This window comes from Euleptes europaea, chromosome 5 (assembly GCF_029931775.1).
Source record: "Euleptes europaea isolate rEulEur1 chromosome 5, rEulEur1.hap1, whole genome shotgun sequence".
Classification (NCBI taxonomy): domain Eukaryota; kingdom Metazoa; phylum Chordata; class Lepidosauria; order Squamata; family Sphaerodactylidae; genus Euleptes; species Euleptes europaea.
The window spans coordinates 44,455,882-44,479,239 of NC_079316.1; the positions used below are offsets into that span (position 1 = coordinate 44,455,882).

Consider the following 23,358-nt stretch of genomic DNA (forward strand, 5'->3'; position numbering starts at 1 on the left):
CGTGAACGCACTAGCAACTTACCTCGCTATTTATACGTGCCGAGTACACAAGCATCCAAAATGAAATAAAATTTCTGTTCCCACTGCGCCGCCTTTCTCCGCTTTTTTTGATAAAATCCACATGATTTCTGTTTCCACCGTGCCGCCTTTGTGACGCTTAAAGGGCTAAAGACCTTTCTGGCGGACAGAGCGGTCTATCAGCAGCTGTTAGCCCTGACAGCAAAGCATGGAACCTCCAGGCTCGGGAGCAGTAAACCTTTGCGGGCTGCCTCCCTGATCCTTCCGGAGACGCGGAAAGGAACGTGGTGCCAGAGGATGCGATCTGGCAAAGCCCTCACCGAGGCACCTTTACTCAGAAGCAAGCCCCACTGTGCGCAACAAAGGGTGGTGGGGAAAGGAAGGAAGGGGACTGGCCGGCTGGGGGGAACTGCAGCGGGGCGCGCCCGATCCCAGCCTAGGCGCCTTTACTCGCGAGGAAGCCCCAGCCAGGAGCACCTCCTTCCCTCCCCCGTTTGCACGCCTGCGATCCCTTCCCCCCCCCACCGGCCCTCAACGTCCGGCCCCTTCCTAGTTCAGCTCCACATCCTTCTCCCGCCAGCCTCTTTCTCCCCAGTCGCCAAAACGGTCCCTCCTCCTCCAGCCCCCCCAAACCCCCCTCCTTGCAAGACGTTCCTGCAACGACCTGTTGCATGTTCGCACTTCAAAGCTCCGTGTGAGGAAAATGTTTCATTTTAATAATTCGCCGTATAAGTGGATCCTCTTAACGTGGAGAAATTCTGCTGTGAAGACGTCTCCGAAATCCTTCGGTTGAGATGAAGTGCGAACATGCAAGGAAACCCCGCATAAATCGGAGCGGCAAACGTGCAGTGCGGACATGGCCCCTCATTTTACTTTAAAGTAGAATCTGTGTAACGTTGGGTGTAGTATTGTAATGATCCTGTAACTCTCCCACCACTGTTACGCTAACATATAAATACTTGGCAACATCTTATTGGGAAATGAACCAGAAAGAAAAATTTCTTTTGAAATATTTGTGACCTTTAAAGAATCTTACATAGGCATTCTGCATTGTCATCAAGATTGTAACCCTATAGTACAACATGAGAATTTCTTTTGTGTAGCTTGGACTGAAGCGTATGGGATGTTAAATTGGGAATGTAAAATGCATTTCTCAATTTTGTGAAAGGGCAGGAGCCCTTTTTTTCTTGGCATGGTTTTTTCTTGGCATATGAAGTGGAAATTTAAAAATGCAACAAACAACTGGAGGAGCTAAATGAATTTGCTAAAGGGAAAATTTCCTCTCTACTGTTAAGAATCCCAGAGATCAATTTTCCTGGCATATATTTAACTCCAGATCTCATAACATTCATTTTATCTTCAATGTTTGCCAGTATTCCTTTAATGTTATGCCTACTTCTTTGAGAAGAAAACAGTGTATTCTAAGTGAATAAATACCTAGTTAAATATGACCACATTTTTGCATGCATTTTTATGAGTTTGTTGGATAAACTTTTACTTCTAATAGTTTAGATTTCTAAAAGAACTAGTAGTTTAGATTTCTAAAATATTTCTAAATGCTACAGAAACAAATTGTATCTAGAAGCTGTTCCCAGAAAGTCCTTAAATATAAAATTTCTTGGTTATTTATATTTTAAGGCAATAGTTCCTCTTTAAACTCTGAGACCATGAAAACTGCAAGTTTGTAAATTTGGTTCAAACAACCATAGTAATTACCTGTTAATGATTGCTGCTTACTTAATCTGACAAAGTTTTGATCAGCCAAATGCTTTTGTGTTGCTTGATTTATTGCTATGTGATAGAATTCTATCTAGTGAACAAAGGGACATTTGGGCTTTCTGGTTCATAGGAAAGCATAGAAAACAGTCTGGGAATAACAGGAGTTACTAATGTGACTTGTAATGACTGGAAGCTAAAACGAATACAATTTTATCCATTCAGTAGGCTGCAGGTTGTATATCAAACTTTAGTTATGCTCTGTATCCAGGAGTGGACGCCCCACTCCTTGATATACCTGGGGACAAGTGGAAGACCGGCTGACCTGGATATGCCCATGGTCTTGGTCCTAGCATGCCTCTGGACCTGACAGCTGGGACAGTTCTGACAGGGGCATCTGGAAGCCTTACAATGGCCAGGGCAGATTGTGTGATCCACTGGTTTCAGCTGCAGTGGACAGCAGAGTGGGTGGCAGTGCCTCTGAGTGGCTATCCACTCCAGTGAATGCAGTGGCCTCTGTAGGCCTCAGCTGGCCACCAGGCCCAGTGATGGGCGGATGGGGAAAGGGGTGGAAACAGCCAGGCCACCCTCCAACCCAGGATGAGGTCCCAGAAGCCCTTGTCTCCCACGGCCCTTGCTCCATGCTCACTCTGTGTCTCTTGCTGTGCTTCCCTGCTTCCCCTGCTCACTTTTTTCACACACCCCAGGATCCTCTTGCCTGCCCTGTCACCACTCATACTTCTCTGCTGCTGGTTCCAGCTTATGGATTTTACTTACCCTTGCCAGATCTGTTGTCCTTCCATCCTTTCACTGTGAACCTGGGGTTTTCCTTGGATTTCCATAAACTTTTATCATAACCCTTTGTGCTCCATACCTTGTGGATTTTGTGGTCTGCATGGTCTCATACTTCACTATTAGATATCTGAATTGAATACAATGGTGCCCTTCTGGTCATGGAAGATTACTGTATGAGCAGAAGGGCACCAGTTGGATCTGATCCAGTCTGTTGGTTATATTGTATTCCGAACATCCTTTTGAACCCAGATTTTTATGCTTTATACCAGAATTTTAAAAAATCATGGAAGATTACTGTATGAGCGGAAGGGCGCCAGTTGGATCTGATCCAGTCTGTTGGTTATATTGTATTCTGAACATCCTTTTGAACCCAGATTTTTATGCTTTATACCAGAATTAAAAAAAATCTTATTCATATTCTTTAGAAATCTGAATGTTTAACTTCTTTATGATTTATATCCATTTGGGATGAAAACCTTGAGGTTTTGAGGTGATAAATGCTACTGAGAGATTTTCTAATATTTTTTAAAATGTTTGTCACATACCCATCTTCTATAAAATATCCACCTTCAAGAGGTAAGTTTACCAGGATGAGTTTCCCTTCCTCTGGGAAGGCTGTCTTTGGTTTTTTTGCACATTTTTGCAATCAAGTGATAGCTGACTTATGGCGACCCTGCAAGGTTTTCGAGGCAAGAGACGTTCTGACACTAACCACTACACCACACTTTCTTTCTTAATAACCATTAAAAATCTGAACCAAATGCTTTTGTTAAGCACTCAGCAGTTCTTCAAAAGGGTCTGTATAGTTTTATCTGATTCTTGACCTGTTTCAGAGCAAAGCTTTAGATGGGGGAGGGGGGACTGGAAAAGAGGTGACTGACCCTGTATCTCATTAAACTCATAGTTGTAAGAGACAACTGGCTCTTATGCTTGCCTGATGTTTGATTTATTGTGACTTTGAAATAGGATAAGTTGCAAGACCTGTTATTACAGATTCCCTTAAAACAGGCTGTTTGCTTTTTGGAATGCAAGCCACATATAAGTAGGAAGTGGTATAAAGGTGTATCTTTCATGCATTTTGTCCTTGGGTTTGTGTAGCCTTAACTGGCATAAATGGTTTGTTTTAACATATTTTTTGTAAGATGAATATTTGAAACTATTGCTTTTCACTGCTTAATACCCACTTGTTTTTATTTCTCAGTCAAAATGTCTTGGCCAGAAGCTGCTGACAGAGGTTTATAAACATTTAAATTTGGTTGAATCGGACTACTTTGGAATTGAGTTTCAGAACATGCAGTCATATTGGGTATGTAACTTAAATTTGGAAGGCTTTAAATAGATTTCCTTTTCAGCAGTGTGCTTTTTAAGGGAAGAGCATTGGTAGTTGTACTGCAGTGAAGGTTACATTAAAGTTTTATCTTAAAGTGGGATAAGGATGCTGTATTTCAGGCAAGCATTGCTGCGCCATTGTGGTTTAGCTGTAGTTCTGTCAAACTGAAGACCTTTTTCCTGAAATAGCTACTTACCGTAGCTGCTTCTATGTGTGGAGCAAGCATGACACAGTTTGCATGTACATGGTGCACCCTCCTGTCCTCCCTTCGTTATGATGCAATTTCATAGTTCTTGACGGTACCATCACAAAGAGAAGAGTATTTAAAATATAATGCATCATGCCATTTGAATATTATTTCTTGAGTGGACTTTGTAAATGTGCATTTAGTTCCACAAGGTGACACTGGTATTTTTCTTTTTTTCTTAAAATTAAAACCTTGTCCTACAAGAAATAGAAGCATGAAGTAGAGCAAACAAAAAGGTTTATGAATCACATGGCTGGGATCAAGAAAATAAATGACAAAATTTAGCTTTTTGAGCAGAAACTTTCACTGTGTAATTAAGAAAAGTTTTTTAACTTAAGTTTAAAAAGGAAGTAAGAAGTATTTATGCTTGCTGAGGGAAATGATAAAATAAACATCATAAGTAGGAGCATCTAGATGGGTTCAGTGCTCATATTGTACATTTCTAAAAATGTTACATTCACATGTTGCTGACATTGCAACTCTATTATCATCTTCCCGTGTTAGTTCTTGCCCCAACACCAGTCTGTGCAAAATATAATTTTTACAGAATGGGGGAAACTTCTAAATTTTGCAATCAGGATACATTATAGAGATAAATAAATTATCAGAAATGTGTTTTTGAAGTATTTAAATGGTATAGAACTTTAATATTTGAAAACTGGGTTCTTGACTTTAAACCCAAAAGCATAATTCCTAGTCTTACTGCAATTATTCCGTGCCTTATACCAAAGATTTATGCGAGTGACTGGTTGCAGGCGTTCCCAGTGGCCGAATGAAAAAAGTGTCTGACGTTTTTCCTGAAGTTTTCATCAATACATGTATTGCTGTTGAAATTCCCTAGATCTTAGCCATCCTGGACAGATTTCATTCAGTCTCCCCTTTAAAGCTCCAGAGAGAGATTCTGGAAACGTCTTTGTGCAATGGGGCCTACTGTTCAAGCATCCTTATAGTTTGATTTATTTCCTAAGACAGTTACAGCAGAGCTCATTCTGGATCTATTTGCTTATTTATTTACCTCATTTATACCCACCCTTACTTCCCATTGGGGACCCAAAGCAGTTTACATTGTTTTAATCTCCCCCATTTTATCCTTACAAGAACCTTGTGAGGTAGGTTAGGCTGAGAGTGTGTGACTGGGGCAAGGTCACCCAAGCAACCTTTCATGGCAAGAGTGTGGATTTGAACCTTGGTCTCCCAGATTGTGGTCTGACATTGTTACCACTACATCACACTGGAACTAAATCTGTTGCTGCTGTTTCTTCCCTCTTTGGTTTAACAAAATCATTTCCCCTTCTTTATACAGTTGTTTTCAATAGAGTTCTTTTCAATATGTGTTTGCAAAAGCAATTTATCTTTTGTTGAAGGCTTAATGTAAAAAATAATACATGCCGTAAGTATTTGTGGTACTGATGTTGGGGGTATGAGGGGTTTTACATAAAGCTGCTTAAAACCTATTTTCATATTTGGTGTTCTGTATTTCGGTGTTTACCTAATTATTTCCTGTTTTTCTCATTCAGATTTGGCTTGAGCCTATGAAACCCACCATTAAACAAATTCGAAGTAAGGATATATTTTCCCCCCCCACAAATATATGTATCTTCAAAATCAGAGTGAAGATAGGGCATGCAGCGCTGCTATTCTTACCAGGGATTGTTTCCAGATACTTAAAGATAACCCACCAAGCATACAGGCTCCTCGTGGACAGCAGTTTAATCAGTTAGATGGGATATCTCTCATAAAGAAAGCAGAAGACAAGACGAAAGCCATTTTAAAACAGCTTAACAAACAAAATTCCCACTGTGGAACAGTGAATCCCAGTCCAAAAATGCCAACCAGAAGGAAATTGTGATTGATAGTATCAAAAGCCACCAAGGAGAATTAACATGGTTGCACTCCCAGTATGTAACGAGAACTTCTTACTTTACCAGAGTACCTCTGCATAAGTAAGGTTGTCTCTCCCCACACTGTTGAACCTTAGCTAGCTCTTGGGTGTCTGGAGTGAGAGGAATGGCTTCCCTCTCTGTCTTCCCGCTGATTCCTCAGCGTAGTACACAGCAGGTTGGGTGAGAGAATGAGGCTATCAAGGTAACTGGGGGAGGATCAGATGGTTGTGGAGAAAGGGCAGTAAAACCACCATCTCTCCATTGTGGCTGGCTTGCTCTTTTCTTACGTGGTTGCTTTGGTGGTTTTACTTGCTCTCCTCTTGGCTGTAGCCCAGGAGCTGATATGGGAGCACAAGAGGCTGGAGGGAATGGGGCTGCTGGAAAGGCTCTCTGCTGCCATCCCTGGAATGAGGACCCCAGCTCAGGGAACTTACCTATCCTCTATCAACAGCTATTTTAAGGTGGGAACCACCTGCCAACCACAAGCCCTACCAGGCAGTGACCTTACTTTCCTGCTACATGGTGCAGGTGCCACATTGAGGAATAGCCGTAGGTAGCTCCTAAACCATTAAGTTTTGCCAATCTAATGTTTTTGGGTTTTTTTTTCAAATAATGCTATTCATATTTTTTGGGACTGTGGTGAAATACTATTTAATTCAGTATTGTAAGGTATCACTTCTTTTTAGTGGGTGGGTAACAGAGCTGCCTTCTCATTTGGATGTATTGTTTGTGTTATAAGGGATTAATTCTGTGAAATGCTTGAAGCCCTCAACTTCAGATGACTAAAATGAGAGTTGTAGATAGTTGCAACCGAAAAAATCTGTGTGGGTTGTTTTGCTTTCTCTGTCAGATTTCTGTGGTCTGATAACATCCACTCCAGATGGAAACAATTCATATCAGATCAACAGATATTGGCGCTAGTTAATGCTAGATCTCACAAGCCAATGTTTTCCCCTTGTGCTTCAGAATTTCTTTTGCAAGATCGTGTTAGCAAAGAGCATTTTTAAGAGACTTGCAGTTCAGTCCTAGGTATACTTTCCAGGGAGCAATCCCCATTGAATAAATTGGATTCAGTAGACCTAAAAAGTTCAAAGTGATTTCCAAATATAAAAATTCCATATACAGTAAATAAAACCACACTGCTAAGAAAGCAATGTAAAACCAATATTCAGCCATCTATTGGAATGAGGGGGGAGATGTGTGAAAAGGAGAGACAAATCTACCCAAATTGTTCATATATCTATGAGAAGAGATTAATCTAGCCAAGTTGCTCACAACAAAAATCACTTTCTGATTGTGTGACTGCTTGAATTTGAAGAACGTGCTTAGGAATATAATGTAAGAAGTAGCCATTTGGAGAATGTTAGAAGGACTAAAAATTCAGGGGTAATTTGAAATGTACTGCAGGCTTTTATCATGTTCGGATTAATTATTGGTTTGTATGGGAATAGTGTTTTGTTCCAGTTAAGCATAGTATTTGCTCGTTATAAGTTGCTCTGCTATTTCAGGGGAATTGCTTTATTTCATTGCAAACTTGTACAGATAAGATATTCATGGAAGGCCCATATTTAAAAAAAAAAAGATTGATTGAAGAACACTAAAACTATTCCAATTCTGGTATTCATTAGAAGCACAATAAGCAATTGTTGCAATCAATTCCCAGCATCTCTTAATCTAATGTGTTATGGCTTTTGAGGCAATTCATTTTTAATGCTAAACTTTGATATCCTATAAAAAGAGTTCTCTTGTTCAGATTTTTTTTCCAATTTTTTTTTAGAAAGCTTGAGAAACCTGCCTTTCATTTAAAGCCTCTCTGCAGAGGTGATAAGCCTTTTTAAGTTTAGAAATGTCTGCTTATTGTATGTGTGTCCATGCTTGTTTGGGTTATCCTTTCAGTAGAAAAAAAAATGCACATCTCCATTATGGTACATATCCAGCATCCTGTCCTTCCACAACCCCCAAGTGCAGAATTTTGCATCATCTTGTTGAAATTGTGGGTGGTGACTAATCTGATCCTAAGAACTAGGTTAGGTACCTCCATCTTGGATACTTCTAGGCCTACATAGGAATGGTTGGTTTCTTATATAATAGAGCACAAACATGATTGTTGCTGCTGGGATAGATCAGATTTTATCAGTTTATTCACACAACCGATAGATAGCACAGTGGAAAAGCTCTGTCACTCATCATTCTAGAATTTTGGTGACTTTTGATGTTTCTTGTGCATTGGTGCTATTTTCACTTAAAGGTCTGGCTCTTCTCCAAAGTAGAAGCCAGTCAGTTTGCTATTGGGTATGAAGTACCTTGGAATGCTGCATTTGGGTTGTTCTGCTCACTTGATAAGTGACTGGAATACAAGCACAGAGACTTCCAACACTTTGTATAGAGGTCTCCCAAGCTGTGAACGCCTCATGGAGGATTCTTAGGAAGGGCTGTAGGTCACTAAAGCTATCCGGTGACAACACAGACACTTAACACAGCCTTGCTTGAGAATTAACAGTTTCAATTCTGCTGCTCTGCCTATAGTACTACTTGCTGTTTATAATATGGAAGTGTATATAAATGTAATAGAATTTGTTTTCCTGTAGGGCCAAAGAATGCAATGATGCGTCTAGCTGTAAAATTCTTTCCTCCTGATCCTGGTCAGTTGCAAGAAGAATATACCAGGTAAAGTAGCTCTCTCTATTAACTTCTTTATTTACAGTTTCACTAAGAGATGAGAAATGTTAATGAAGTAGCTTTAATGCAAAATGGTCTGGAAGATTTGGAGTGCGGTCCTGAAAACACTTTCCTGGCAGTAATCCCCCACTGAGTAAACTTCAGCAATATTCTGAGTAGACCTGTTTAGGATTGTGCTGTTAAGTGGATGACATTAAACTGATTTGGATTTCAATTTTTTTTTGGGCCTAGAATAAACTTGACACCCTTTTATCTATTCCAAGCTGAGAGCAATGCTGGGTACAGAAAGAATATAAAATTATGCATGGTATGGAGAGAGTGGACAGGGAGAAGCTTTCTCCCTCTCTCATAATACTAGAACGTAGGGTCATCTGCTGAAGCTGGAGGGTGAGAGTCAAAACAGATAAAAGGAAGTATTTCTTCACACAACACATAGTTGAATTATGGAACTCCCTGCCCCAGGATGTGGTGATGGCTGCCAACTTGGAAGGCTTTAAGAGGGGACATGTTCATGGAGGATAGGGCTATCCATGGCTACTAGTCAAAATGAATACTAGTCATGATGCATACCCATTCTCTTGTATCAGAGGGGCATGCTTATTAGGTGCTCTGGAACACAGGCAGGGTGCTGCTGAAGTTGTGTTGTTTGTGGGCTTCCTAGAGGCACCTAGTTGGCCACTGTTTGAACATACTGCTGGACTTGATGGGCCTTGGTCTGATCCAGCATGGCTTTCCTTATGTTCTTATGTTCTAATCTATATCAAGAAAATAGTCAGAAATTCCATTTCACGCCTGCCATTCACATTTACATACTGTTAACATTTACATACTAATGCTTGTCTGAATTCACTCTCCTCTACTTAAAGGCAGATGGATTCACATTCTAGCTGTATCTAAAGAAGTGAGTTGTGGCTCACGAAAGCTCATACCCTGCCAGAAAATATTTTTGTTAGTCTTTAAGGTGCTTCTGGACTCTTGCTCTTTTCTACTACTGCACGGCTACCCACTGTGAATGAGCTGTTAGTTCATTATTGAAAATATTTACACCATACCTCTTCATATGAATTTATATGAAGCAGCTGACAACCATACATAAGATCATCAGCAACAATAAATTCAAATTCCAGATAAAAACAACTGAAAGCACCTGATTGAAAAAATTGGTAAAATAGCATAAATAGCGTAATATCTTAGAAAATAACACATAAATAATGAAGAAAAAAAGTCGAATAAAAGCAGGATAATGGCTGATAAAATTCCACAAGGGAGTAGGGTTTGAAAATAAGGGAAAGCAAAAACCTTTTTGACTGATGCCTGAAAGCTTGTAAATATAATGCTAAGCAAGCTTCAATGAGGCAGGGAGTTTTGGAGTCTGGGCAACACCACAGAGAAGGCTCTGCCGCTGGCGCTCACCCTCACAGTCCTATTAGTGCTGCTGGGAGAGGTGCAACACAGATTAGAAAGCCCCAGCAGGAGACACCATGCCTAGACTGCCTGTCGCCAGGAGGGAAGGCTTTAATTCGGGTTCACTTCCAGCGGCTGGCTTGCCACAGTGGGTTTTCCCGAAATGAGTGTCCCCTTCAAGTGTCATGACAAGTTCTAGGGGAAGGGGGTAGTTTAGTGGGTTTATAAAATTGTTTTATTGTCTGTATTATATTTATGTGGATTTGAGGGATTAGGAGAGAGGGTGGCACCACTGTGTAGTCAGGTGCAGGCAGAAAGATAATGTGATGGCTAGGCTGCTAGCAGATGCAAGTTATACGGACCATAAATCACCAGTCTTCACTGGTTGTAAGTCCACTTCCGGCAACGGCAGTTTATTCTTAATAAAGCTTTTTATGGTCTGTGTCTAGATTATCCAAAAGTGTATCTCATTCCTGTAGAGCCTGTCTGCAGGTTTAAGATCAAAGGTCCTGAGCTGTGTGCTCCTATTTTCTAATTGGGGTGCTCCACCTCTTTTCCCGGAAGCGGGGAGGGCAGGCTCACAGAGGACAAAAACTTCTTACAAAGCCCAGCTGATATGGGTGCTGTTGTACCAAGTAGCCAGTGATGGGTCCCTCTTAAGACTTTCCAACCCTAGTGTGCTCCAAGTTGTGTAGTTTTATTAAAGTAAGTTTTCCCCTAAGCATTTCTTTTAACAAGATAGCTTTCCCCCCTCCTTCCATGAAAGGGTGTAACCCAGTCATAGGGTTGGGTGAATGTGTTATGTCCTGGGTACAAAAAACTATGGTAGCAGCAAGAGCCACAGCCTTGCTTACATTGAGTCATGTTGACATCACAGTGTGGGAACCCTGCCCACACTGAATAAAGTATCTCCTTAATCACGCTTGATGCAAAGCCTGCCAGTGATAGTGATTGGGCAGTTATGTAAGACCTAGTGTGGTTAAAGCTTGCCTATGAATGAAAGGAGCTGTGGCTGATGATGCCTTTTGTCTTTATTGGGAACTGGCCTTGCAGTGGTGTGGCAGTAGGAAGCAGCAGCTGTGGGGAAGGGGCACTACATCCATATCAGCAGGGGTCATGTGGTAGCATACTGATGTGAGACCAGGATATGTCGGAGTGCAGCTGCTTCCTGGCCAGCTAAGTCCTATATGGGTTGTAGCTTGCCATCTAGTCTTGGCCTTAACTAGTATCTGGCAGGAAGGAGGCACCCAGAGTGAATGGCTTGCCACAGCTTAACTGAAAAAAACATTGTACTTGTGATTTTTTTCTTCTTCCTCTTTTAGGTATCTGTTTGCACTGCAGATCAAGAGAGACCTGGTAGAGGAACGCCTTGCATGCAATGACAACACAGCAGCACTCCTCATTTCTCACCTTCTACAGTGTTAGTATCTAACATCTCTTTGAGAGGGAATTGTCTCCACTTTCATGCTTCATAAACATCAAGAAATAAACACTGAAATTAGATTGGTGTGCTTCACTGAAATGCAGAGGCTGCCAGAATGTTGGCTTGTTTGGCATCCCTTTCTTTAGTTAACCATATATGTAGAAACATGGTTCTCGTATAGCTTAATGATTAAGAAGCTGTCCTTAAGTAAGCCCTTATAGGCCTCAGTCAGTTTTGCAATATGGGGATTTGCAATATGGGGATAATACTAGCTGTCCTGTAAGGATAACTATCAAGGATTACTGTGATGTCTTTGAAGAGCTTTAAGCATTGAAAGTGCTATACAAATACTAAGTATTGCTAGTGTTTTGTTTTTTATCATCCTGGGAGGCAGATGAAAGCATTGTCCATAGGTGTTTTATTTTTGCATTTGGTGGAGATTAATAAGTTTGGAGCTGTGTTAGACTTTCCCCTTTTCCCACTCCCTGCTGCCCAGTCAGCAGAGTTGATCCTTGATAGTTATCCTCTTCTAGTGAATGAACTTTTACCAATAGACTCCCAGGCACTGGACCAGAAGTTATAATCTGGCAAGATCAGACTTGCCCCCCTTATCCTAGTAGACAGATTATTCGAAAGCAGCACTTGCAGGTTTTCTGGCAAACTATCAAGATATTTTGACATGCAAGTGAGATCCTTGACAGGATGTACACATAAACCAGCAGCTGCAACGTTGGGAATCTTTCTCCCCAGATCTAAACATATTTACTTAGTATTTGGAAGTCTTTCAGTGGGAAGTGTTTCCAAGTGATGTCGTTTAGAGTCATAGCCTTGTGACAAGAGTCATTTGAGTTGTAAAAACTCTATGGCAAAAGAACTTGTGGGCAAGTGTCTTTGGAGGTTTGTAGGATTCTTTTCTTTCTCTCATCCTTCTCTTCCTTGAAGGAGCTCAAGGTAATATACATCAACTTGTGAGGTAAGATTTGATTGAGATATGTTGATTGACCCAAGGCCACTTACTTAGTTGGCTTTATGGATTTGAATGCATGTGTCCTGGTCCAAATCTAGTGCTTACTCCCCTATTCTGTACTGGCTGCTTCTGAAACTTGATTGGTTGTTAATGTGACTTAGAAGCAAGAAAGAGAAAAAAGTATTGCTATGAATGCAGTTGTAGGGAGGAAGCTAGAGAAAATTGAATATTTGGCCATCTTTCTTTCTCTCTCTCTCTCTCTCTCTCTCTCTCTCTCTCTCTCTCTCTCTCTCTCTCTCTCTCTCTCTCTCTCTCAGTTCAATTTGTATGAAAAATCCAATTTTTGATCTTTCACAAATTTTAAGAATTTTAATAACTTTAAACCACTGTCTACACATGATGTTTACTGAAGGGGTACAATCTTGAAAGTCTGTTGGACTAAAAATACTTTAACTTTCTTAGATTACAATATTATAGCCACAAATTTAAATCAAGGGGATTTATCATGCATAATAAAAAGCTTGCCATGAAGATGAGAAATAAATTTATAGCAGCACCCATATACCTTGATAGTTCTAAATATTCGCAATTTCTGGTGAGATCTCTTTCCTCATATCCAATTGTTGGGTGCAGTTCGCCCTTCTAAGAAAATAAAAACATCAAAATCTTGAAGTACAGGAAAAGAAAGAAGTACAGTATGTAAAATACTCATTAATACTGGCCTTCAGCAAAAAAGGTTTGGTTTGAAAACAGCAAGTGTGTCCCCGAGTTACTGATCATTCATGCTGCATGGGGTAATCTTCAGAAGTTCAAGAGCTGTAAAACATGCACATGCTTGCTTGTTCTCTTTCTGCTATTGCTTCGCATTATAAAATGCTAAGATTGTACTTACTGCATCAAGACTAGTTGGATATTAGTCAAAAATAAAAAAAAATTCTAGTCATAATACAACAGAATTTCAAGACTAAAGACTTGGTGACTCTCTCATCCATAATGAATGCTTATGTGTGCAAAAAGCCAAGAACAGAAGTTCCACAATGCAAATCCATATTAACAAAGTCAGACCTTGACCTCAGTCCCGGTCTTTTGGCAGACGAGAGAAAGTGGCCTGCTCTTGCTTGCATACATCTGTAGCAGTAAAATGATGGGATGAACTGGCCAGACCAGGGGTCGGCAAACTCATGAGTCAAAAGAGCCAAATATCAACAGTACAACGATTGAGATTTCTTTTGAGAGCCAAATTTCTTAAACTTAAACTATATAGGTAGGTACACTGTTTATTAACTTAATAAACTTTAATTACAGTTTTAAGTCTTAATTAAACTATAGGTACACTGAATAAAACGTGATATCATACTTAATAGTGATCTTATTTATTGATAAAAATTAAATTGTAAGACCCTGCCATTTCCCCCTCCCCGTCCGGAGTCCTCGTCTGGAGGCCTGGTCTACCGCCATAAAAGCCTATTGGTAGACCTGGCCTCCGGCTGAGTCCCATTGGGAGGCCAGGTCTACCCATTGGCTTTCTTGGCAGTAGACCTGGCCTCCGGAAGCCCATAGAAGCCAATTGGTAGACCTGGCCTCTGAAGGGGGACTTTTTCCCCCTCCTCGGAGTCCAGGTCTACCGCCAAGAAAGCCAGTGGGTAGACATGGCCTCCCAATGGGACTCAGCCGGAGGCCAGGTCTACCAAAGGAAGCCCGCCCCGCCCAACAGCTGATAGTTGGGGGGGGCCAGGAACCGCTGAGCCACCCGCCCCGCAATCGCGCAGCTAGAGGGGAGGGGAGGCTTTAGCCTCCCAACCATTGAGGGCAAGGGAAAGGGGGACCCGGCCATTCTCCACAGCGGTGCGGGGGTGGGGGGAGACAGCGTGCCTGCTCTCTCGCTCTCAGGTGCACCGGCTCCGCAGCCCCGCTGCCGGTACAAGCGGCCGCAAGAGCAGGGGCTCCAAACTAAGTTCGGAGAGCCGCACTCAACGGGCCAAAGAGCGCATGCGGTTCGGGAGCCGCAGTTTGCAGACCCCTGGGCCAGACCAATAAAGCCTCTCTGATCTAATCTTCTAAAATTCAGTCCCAATATCCCTGTATTCACCCCTCATGGGTCCCCTCCTGTTTACCATTGCCTTTCCTTATGCAAATACTTTGTTTCTGAGATTTTAATAATAACATTATAATAAGCTTTTATTTATACCTGCCCTCCCTTGGCCAGGCCGGGCTCTGGGCAACTACCAACACAATCAAACCATACAGGTTTGAGGTTTGACTTTGCTTCATTTGGCTTCCCTAAGTGATCCTTCCTTCCCAATGTTTTAATTGTTGTTTTTATGTCTTTGTATGTATTTTTATTCTGGTTTTAATGATGTATTGTTCTTGTTGGTTCATTTAAACAGTTTAAAACATATATTGATCCAGAATTCAACCTGTAGCCATACATACTTGGTGGTGAGTTCTGTGGCATTTACTTCTAAGTAAGCATGCATAAGATCAGGCTGCAATTCTGTGCAAGTCTATTCCTGATTTAACACACCTATAAGTTTTTGATCTGTAAAGATGGCATCATATTTCCCCTTTTCCATTGAAATTCAGTGGGACTTACATCTGAATAAATATGCAGGATCAGGCTGAGAGAATGTTTCCTAACTCTGCAGAACTCTTCTTCCCCTTTCACAACCAGTGCAGCTGTGGGCCTTCCATCTGGCAAGGGGAGAAGAATGGTTATTGTGATGGTAAAAAATGGAGGAAGGGAGATCTGTGTACATTGCCCTGAAGGACAAAACGTGGGATAAAGATGTACTAGATAGATAGAGCTCCTCCCTCACACAAGAGGCCAGTTGGGCAAGAACGTTATGCAAGCCACAGATAGAGGAGAACAGACTTGGCTTGGAACTTTGTTCCCTCCTTTTGCCATGCCACTTAAGTCTGCAGCGGACAGTGAAAGTGGTGGCCTCACAAGACTAATGAAGGGGCAGGGTTGGGCAAGCAAAATTAGGCACCATGCTAACTTCTCCATTCACTTCACTTCACCAATCCTCTCTGTATTTATTTTATTTATTATACAACATTTATATTCCGCCTTTTCTGCCCTCACAAGGATCACAAAAACAGCTAACAAATTCAGAAATTTTTAATGTTTTAAACTGTTTAAATGAACCAACAAGAACAATACATCATTAAAACCAGAATTAAAATACATACAAAGACATAAAAACAACAATTAAAACATTGGGAAGGAAGGATCACTTAGGGAAGCCAAATGAAGCAAAGTCTTCACCTGCTGGTGGAAGATGGCAACAGGACAGGAGAGACGATTCTCCCTGGGGAGAGCATTCCGAACTTTTGATGCCACATTTGAGAAGGCCCTCTTCTGGGTTGTCACTCACCTATTCACAGAAGTTGTGGGCTTTCAAAGCTGACCCACTGAAGATGACCATAGTGGTTGGATGGGTTCATAAGAGAGTAGGCGGTCCCTTAGGTATGTAAGTTCCAAACCATTTAGGGCTTTAGAAGTCAACACCACTACCTTGCATTGCGCCCAGAAACAAATTGGGAGCCAGTGTAGATGGGTCAAGACTGGAGTGATATAGTCCCTAAAACCCATTCCAGTCAACTTCCTGGCAGCAGCATTCTGCACCAATTGAAGTTTCCAACACTTTGCAAAGGCAGTCCTATGTCGATCACATTCCGGTAATCTAATCTAGACATAGACTAGTGGCATTGTTTTAAGAAAAGGTTGCAGTGTTAGATTTTTGCATGTATTCTTTCTTTAGCTCCACAGCCAACCATGAGCAGCAGCTACCTGTAGAAAGAGGGTACTGTGCTAGAGCCAGTGGGTGCTGCAGGAGAGGAAAATGGTGTACCATGGTGGGAGACAAGATGTTTCTGAGTGAGATGAGAGCTAAGAAGTATGTTGGTCTGCAAGCCACACTTTGCCTAATGAAGAGCTTCATGTTGGCTCTCCTGCCTCAGTTTGACTGTCCGTGGAACATAGGCTCAGGTTAGAAAGGAAACCTGAGACTCTCCAACAGAGTATTCTTCATATGCCCTAGAAAGCCTGTCTTTAAATTCAATAATCTAATGGGAAATAAGCCTTTTAAACATTGGCAATTTATCTCCACATTAGATCCAGTGGGTTCAGCATTAGCATTAAACATTTCACTTGAAATCCCTGGCTTGTGTATTCCTTTCGTTAAACTGTTAGGTCAAATCTAAACACAACCCATTTAAATGGGCATTAAAAAGTATTCCTTTGCCGCTCTCTCCCCAGCATCTGCACACTTAGCATTCTGTTAGCCACACTTAGCCATTATACTTCCAGTGTTAACTTGCCAGCACAGAGCCTCTCTAGGTCACAGGTCCCTGACATAATAATGCCCCATAGACTGGTGAGGCAACTGGGTTTAAATGAAATGTTGGACACATGGAATGTAGTTTGAATTAAGTGTTTTGAGTGTTTAAATCGGGTCCTAAATGCTGGCAATCTATGGAGTGGAATCTGGCATAGCAATGGTGAAGCTGTTTGAACATTTTCAGAGTTACCAGCAGATTGTGTTGGAAGACAGGCACACATTTGGAGATGCATACAAACAAGAGTCATACTGGAATACTTATACCTTCAACATAAAGCTAAAAAAAAAAAATCTTGTCAGGAAGGAAGTTCTATTTTCTTGAAGTGTGAAAATTCTGCAAGATTGCAATTTAATTCTGCAGTTTAATGTCTTCAAGGCCAGTAAGTAAAGACTTGTAGATGAGATATTGAAGGGCTATGGAAATAATTGTAGTAATGAAGTAGGTGTTTTTTCTGGGTAGGGTTGTATATGTAACTTTAAATATGTGTATAAAAGCAAGGTGGCATGGTCAAACCTGATTGCATCAGATCTCAGAAGCTAAGGAAGGTTGTTACTTGGAAGGAAGACCACCAAGGAAGACTCTGCAGAGGAAGGCAGTGGCAAACCACCTCTGCTTCTCATTAGCATTGAAAGCCCCTAGCTGGGGTCGCCATAAGTCACCTGCAACTTGACATCACTATAGTTTACACACGCGTAGAACTTTAAAAATTTGTTCTTGTATCACAGCGGAGATTGGAGATTTTGATGAAACGGGGGACCAAGAACACCTTAAAAACAATCTGTACTTTCAAAATCAGGAAAGACTACAAGGAAAAATACTTGAATTTCACAGGAGGCACATGTAAGTATGAACTGACATTGAATAGCATTACTTTTTTGCTAAATTAGCCATGTTTAAATACTGGGAGCAGGATTGAGTTTAGCAGGTAAGTTTAGAGAGAGAGGAGAGTTCTAAGAGTATATTAAAGCATAGCTATTTTTACACTGTTTTCCCCTCTAGAATTGTATACATTCAGTAGTGATATATATCACAAACATCACACTTTCTTTTCTTACTTTTTAAAAATTGAGAATGAATATTTGTGGACTTCCATAATTGTTGCACCATATTTAAGTGATTTTTTAAAAAGATTTTTTTAAATGTGATCTCAACAAAAATTGAGATTGGTGTTACAGATTGGGGGGGTCTTGTGTTAGAGAAGACAAAGGGCTGTGGACAAAACAAAAGCCAGTGAAACTGTGTTTACTGAGTGGTATGAAATGGTTAATTAAAAAAGGTCTTGGTCAGAGTGCAGAGCTTAATGGAAATGTCAATTCCCTATATGGTGAAAGTGAATAAGATAAATTCCATGGTAGGGTTTATTAGGAATGGGTCTGAAAATACAGCTGTCAGTGTTGTAATTACTTATATAAATCTGGTGCCACCTTATTTGGAACCTTGTGTACAGTGCTGATTACACCATCACCAAACTGCAGAAAAGCACAAGCAAGGGGGTGGAGTAGCTTTCCCATGAGGAAAAACTAAAACATGTAGGGATTTTTAGTTTAGAAGAAAGATAACTGGTGGGAAGGGAATGATAGAAGTTCATAAAATCATGAGTGATATGGAGAACATGGATAATGATTTTATTCTTCCTCATCTAATGAAATTGAGATCCGGGGCAGACAGAAGAGTTCTGCTTCACACATGCATAATTAACTTGTGGAACTTGCTTCTACTGGCTTAAATGGTTTTAAATAGGGATTAGTAAAATTAATGGAGGGTAGAGGTTGTTGCTAAATGGAACTTTCAGGGTCACAGGCAGTGTGCCACTGAATACCAGTTGCTGGGGGGATGAACAGGGTTGGATTCAGTTATCTGTCAGGGGGAGTTGCTTGTGGTTGCAGGTCTTCCTCCTACTTTCCCCACCCGCCAGCGGTCTCTCCTGAGCCCAGAATAGTTGATTCTTGGAGTGATGGGATCTGTGTGGAATTAATAGCCACATAGGTTGGGGGGCTGCGTTGAGGAGGGGAAAGGGAATGCAAGTGCCCTTCCTGCCTCTTCTATCAGCAGGAGCACAGAGTTACTTTATCCCCTTTCCCCTCCTCATTGCAATGCACTGATCTGCATGGCTATTGATATCTATACCTGCATGGATCAGCTTTCCCAGGATCAGAAGGGGAAAGAGGGAAGATCTGCAATACTTCTGAAAATAGCTTGCTAGATTCAGCCCACAATGTGGAAATGCTCTTCCCTTCATGCAGTGCTTCCCTGAAACCTCTGACTGGATACTGCTCAAAAGAGGCTGCTGAACTAGATTAATCATTGCTGAGATTCAGCATGATGCTTTTGACATTCTTAAAGAGGAAAGTGTGTGAGGTCATGATTCTGGGCTTTCTCTACATGCTATGGAATGATCTTCCTAGTGCGAGTCATTGAGCTCCTTACTTCTGATTTATTTCATTATTGGGTAATGCCATTTTTTGAAAGCCCTGCCTACAGGCTTAAAAAATGGCAGTGGCTAGTGCCGTTACAGGGCCCCACTGGATTTTTCATATTAAGCCAGAGTTTGGAGGGGCCATGGCTCAGTGGTAGAGCATCTGCTTGGCATGCAGAAGGTCCCAGGTTCAATCCCTGGCATCTCCATTTAAAGGGATTGGGCAAGTAGATGATGTGAAAGATCCCTGCCTGAGAACCTGGAGAGCCGCTACCAGTCTGAGTAAACTATACTGACTTTGATGGACTGAGGGTCTGATTCAGTATAAGGCGGCTTCATGTGTTCATCTATGGCTCATGAGTATGGTGGATGGGGAAAGGATATCCAGCAATGACAGCCTGAACGTTGTGAACACATCGTTAAGGAGTTGCTTATCCCAGTACTGACTTTGATGGACCAAGGGTCTGATTCAGTATAAGACAGCTTCATGTGTTCATATACAGCTTGCTCTAAATTCCAGCTTGTTTCTGGGCTTGGGTGCTGGTTTTGACCTTTAAAGTTCTAGATGGCTCAGTTCTAGAGTACCTGAAGGACCTTGTGTATCCTTACCAGCTAGTTTAAGATATGAAACCAGCCCAAGGTCTCTTTTTCTAAAAAACCTGAGCTTAAGAAACCTGTGGATGGGGGGGGGGGGAATTTCCGCTGCTGCCCTGTAACCATGGGACTCCCTGTTTTCCACAAAAGCCTTTTGGATGTGTTTTAAGACCTGTCTTGTTCCAGATGGTGTTTGAGTTGGATCATTGAGTTAAATAGTGCTTCAGGGAGTATGCAAGTTGATTTCAGGTAACATTGGTGATAGTTCTGCCTGGTTTTTTAATTGTTTGTCTTGTGTGTGTGTAAAGTGCCGTCAAGTCGCAGCTGACTTATGGGGACCCCTTATGGGGTTTTCAAGGCAAGAGATTAACAGAGGTGGTTTGCCAGGGCCTTCCTCTGCATAGCAACCCTGGTCTTCCTTGGTGATCTCCCATCCAAATACTAACCAGGGCTGACCCTGCTTAGCTTCTGAGATCTGACGAGATCAGGCTATCCTGCTTTAATGGGTTTTTTTTATTTAGGCTGTTATAAGGAGCCTTGGGAACTTTTTAGCCAAAATGCAGTTTATAAATAAAGTTTTAATAATAATAAAAATCATTATTAAAATCAAAGCCTATTGCATATACAAAATATTTATTACATGCTGTGTTAATTTGACTCTCATTCTTGAGAGAATATTGCAGTAAAGTTCCAAAGTCCATTATCTCTGCAGGGCTAGAGTGTGGGATTTTTAAAAAAGTGAACCTCACATATTGCACTGAACAGGTCTGTAGAGTGCCAACATATAAATGTATTGAATGAATGAATAAATAAATTGAAATCTATTACAGGAGCACACTTGTTGAGAAAATGTTTTAAACTGACAGTCTGCTGGTATGAGGATGGATAAGCAGATTTATCTTCTTAATGGATAACAAAATTAGCCCAGATTGCTGTCAGGCCATTCTGTGCGGATTAGTCAGTGACAAACATCTAAAGATAAATTACTGTGAGGTTGCTTTGTGCTTGTAAATGTTTGCTTGCACAGGATGGATCACTCAACAGCATTGACGATTTTTCCGTCTACAAAAATGCCCCTACAAAGAAAGATTAATTGAAAATTCTGCGTTGTTCTTAGGCAAACATTTAATATTTCTACTCTAGCACCAAGAATTTATTTGTAATGTTTTTATGTTTAGGGTAGTGGGGTAGGCCACAAACCAATTTTTGTCCAACCTTTTCTTTGTGGAGTTTAGGGCAGCATTCATGGGTCCCCTCTCTCAGTTTAGAGTTCTGTGCAACAGACTGAGGATTAATGACTGGTCAAAGGTCATTCAGTCACCTTAATGACTGAGTAAGGATTTAAACCCAGATCTAACACTTGAAACACTATAAAACACTATTTCATAGTCTCTGGACAGTCCCACATGTGGGGCTCTGCACCTGCACAGGGCCAACTCCAGGTATGGTAAAGCTCTTGACCCTTCCCTCAGAAAGACATTACGTGCTATCTGAATATGCCCAAAAGAGCAGGCTAAATGCCTTCAGTTGGTTGTGTTCACTGGAAGAAAGTGTTGATAGCCACCAGTTACGGCCAGCCTATGGAGTTCAGGTCCTTTACTGAAAAAAACTCTTAACAGCCGGTGTAGTGCAATGGTTAGAATGTTGGACTGGGATCTGGGAGACCCAGGTTCAAATTCCTGCTCTGCCATAGAAGCTTGGTGGGTGACCTTAGGCCTGTCATACACTCTAAGCCTAACCTATCTCCCAAGGCTGCTGTGAGGATAAAATGGAGGAGTGGAGAATGATGTAAGCCACTTTGGGCCCCCTTTGGGAAGAAAGGTGGGGTATAAATGAAGTAAATTAATAAATAGTCTGATCTGTCTAATAATGTCACTGCAGACTAACATCCATGGATGAATCTTTGTGCCCCGCACAGCAGTAGTCCAGTTCCCACCACTAACATCTGTGCAAGGCCTGCTTCCAAGTTCCTAAGCCATCTTCAAAAATTTCTCCTTAGCAAGCTAAAGATATCTTTTAAATATACCACTGTTACATGTGCTACCACTGTTCCTTTACAGAAATTTAAGAATAAATACCATACTGTGGGATGTATCCAGTTCTTCTTCTTTGTTGTTGTTTTTTACTTAGTTCCACCCAATTCCCCTCCTTCAGTCTCTGTACCACAATGGCTTTTGTCTGTGATGGTCCCAGGATGCTAAGCATAGCCATTTGGTCAAAGGGATCCCTCCTTCCTTTTTCTCCAGCTGAAAAGCTGGTTGGATCCAGCAGTGTGTCTAGTATGTCACCACTCTGCTGCAGCTAGAGACTATCTACTTTGACTCTAACTGTGGTTCCATCCAAACCAACACCTCTCAAACTGATGACAGGCTGGAACAAATACCAGCCCTTTCAAGAGCATCTTGCCCAGATCATAGCATTGGTTCAGATATTCAGGTGGTGTTTTGGGGAAGGTAAGAGAGGATACTTTTGCAGGTATTCTCATGGCTGGTACCAGGATTGTAGGGCTTGTATATCAGATTGGGAATTTAGTCACTGGAAGATTGCCCACTCTACTCACCTCAAAGTACTGCCTTGCTGACACAGTTTGTCACTGAAAGAGTTGTAAACCTTAGTAATCCCAATTACAATACATCTTCTTTATTACATTTTGCTTTCTCACTTTCCTGGTAAGGGGTCCTTGCTGCTTTTCTAGGTCTCCCATCCTCATAACACAATAGTTGTTTTGGCTGTGAGACTGCCCTCCTTCCCCACTCTTCCAAGAAGTCAGGCAAGCTTACATCAGTCTCAACCATTGCCTATGGTTTATTCAGCTGCTACAGAACCAATGTTACCACCACTACAATGCTGGTATTTCCTAATTCATCTTCCAGAATATCCATTGGTTCCTGTATATTACAACATTTGGCATTACTGTTATAGCCCCTCACTGTCTTCTATACCCACAGTTCCTTCATTTCTTAATCTCTTCCTTATAGTTCAGTATGTTGAACTGTTATGCCCCCAGTACTAGCTTCTCCACAAAAGACAACTTTCTTGTCAAGATTAGTTACTCCTATTATATATTGGAGTACTATGAATGTGGTTTTAATCTCTGTTGGTAGCAGTCCCTCTTTTGAGCTAGAGTCTCAAATGCAACCCGACATCAGTTAAAGACACATCTTCCCCTTGTCTTGCTTTTATGTGGGATTGGGCCAAGGGAATCCTGCTGGTGATGATTGTCTTCTTGAGCAGGGAAAAGTTGAGACATACATCTTTGCCAGCTGTGCTAGATTCAGCAGGTAAAATACAAGATCCTTGGAGACAGCAAACTCCTTGGAGATAAGAGATACCCCCTCAGATACCTCTGGTCAGAAGTTGTATGAGGTTAAAAGTATAGTCCAAACATGTTGAACTTCCTCATAGTAGGTATATGATTTCTGTCATTCTAGTTACTGATACCATGGGGTTGGAAACCATTTAGCCAGAATACAGGTTGAAATTTTTGAATAATTGCAGAAAAGTAGTCTTTTGGGGTCGCAGAAAGCAGCATCTACGATCAG

At 41.3% G+C, this 23,358-nt stretch overlaps 1 protein-coding gene across 1 annotated transcript in view; it reads left to right on the forward strand.

Moving 5' to 3' along the window:
• FARP2 (FERM, ARH/RhoGEF and pleckstrin domain protein 2) overlaps positions 1–23,358 on the forward strand; it is a 92,971-nt gene that overhangs the window by 24,188 nt on the left and 45,425 nt on the right. Inside the window, exons 3-7 of the mRNA XM_056849619.1 lie at positions 3,731–3,835; positions 5,624–5,666; positions 8,578–8,656; positions 11,395–11,492; positions 17,532–17,646. Of these exons, the coding sequence (XP_056705597.1) occupies positions 3,731–3,835; positions 5,624–5,666; positions 8,578–8,656; positions 11,395–11,492; positions 17,532–17,646 (440 nt within the window). The remainder of the gene's footprint in view (positions 1–3,730; positions 3,836–5,623; positions 5,667–8,577; positions 8,657–11,394; positions 11,493–17,531; positions 17,647–23,358) is intronic.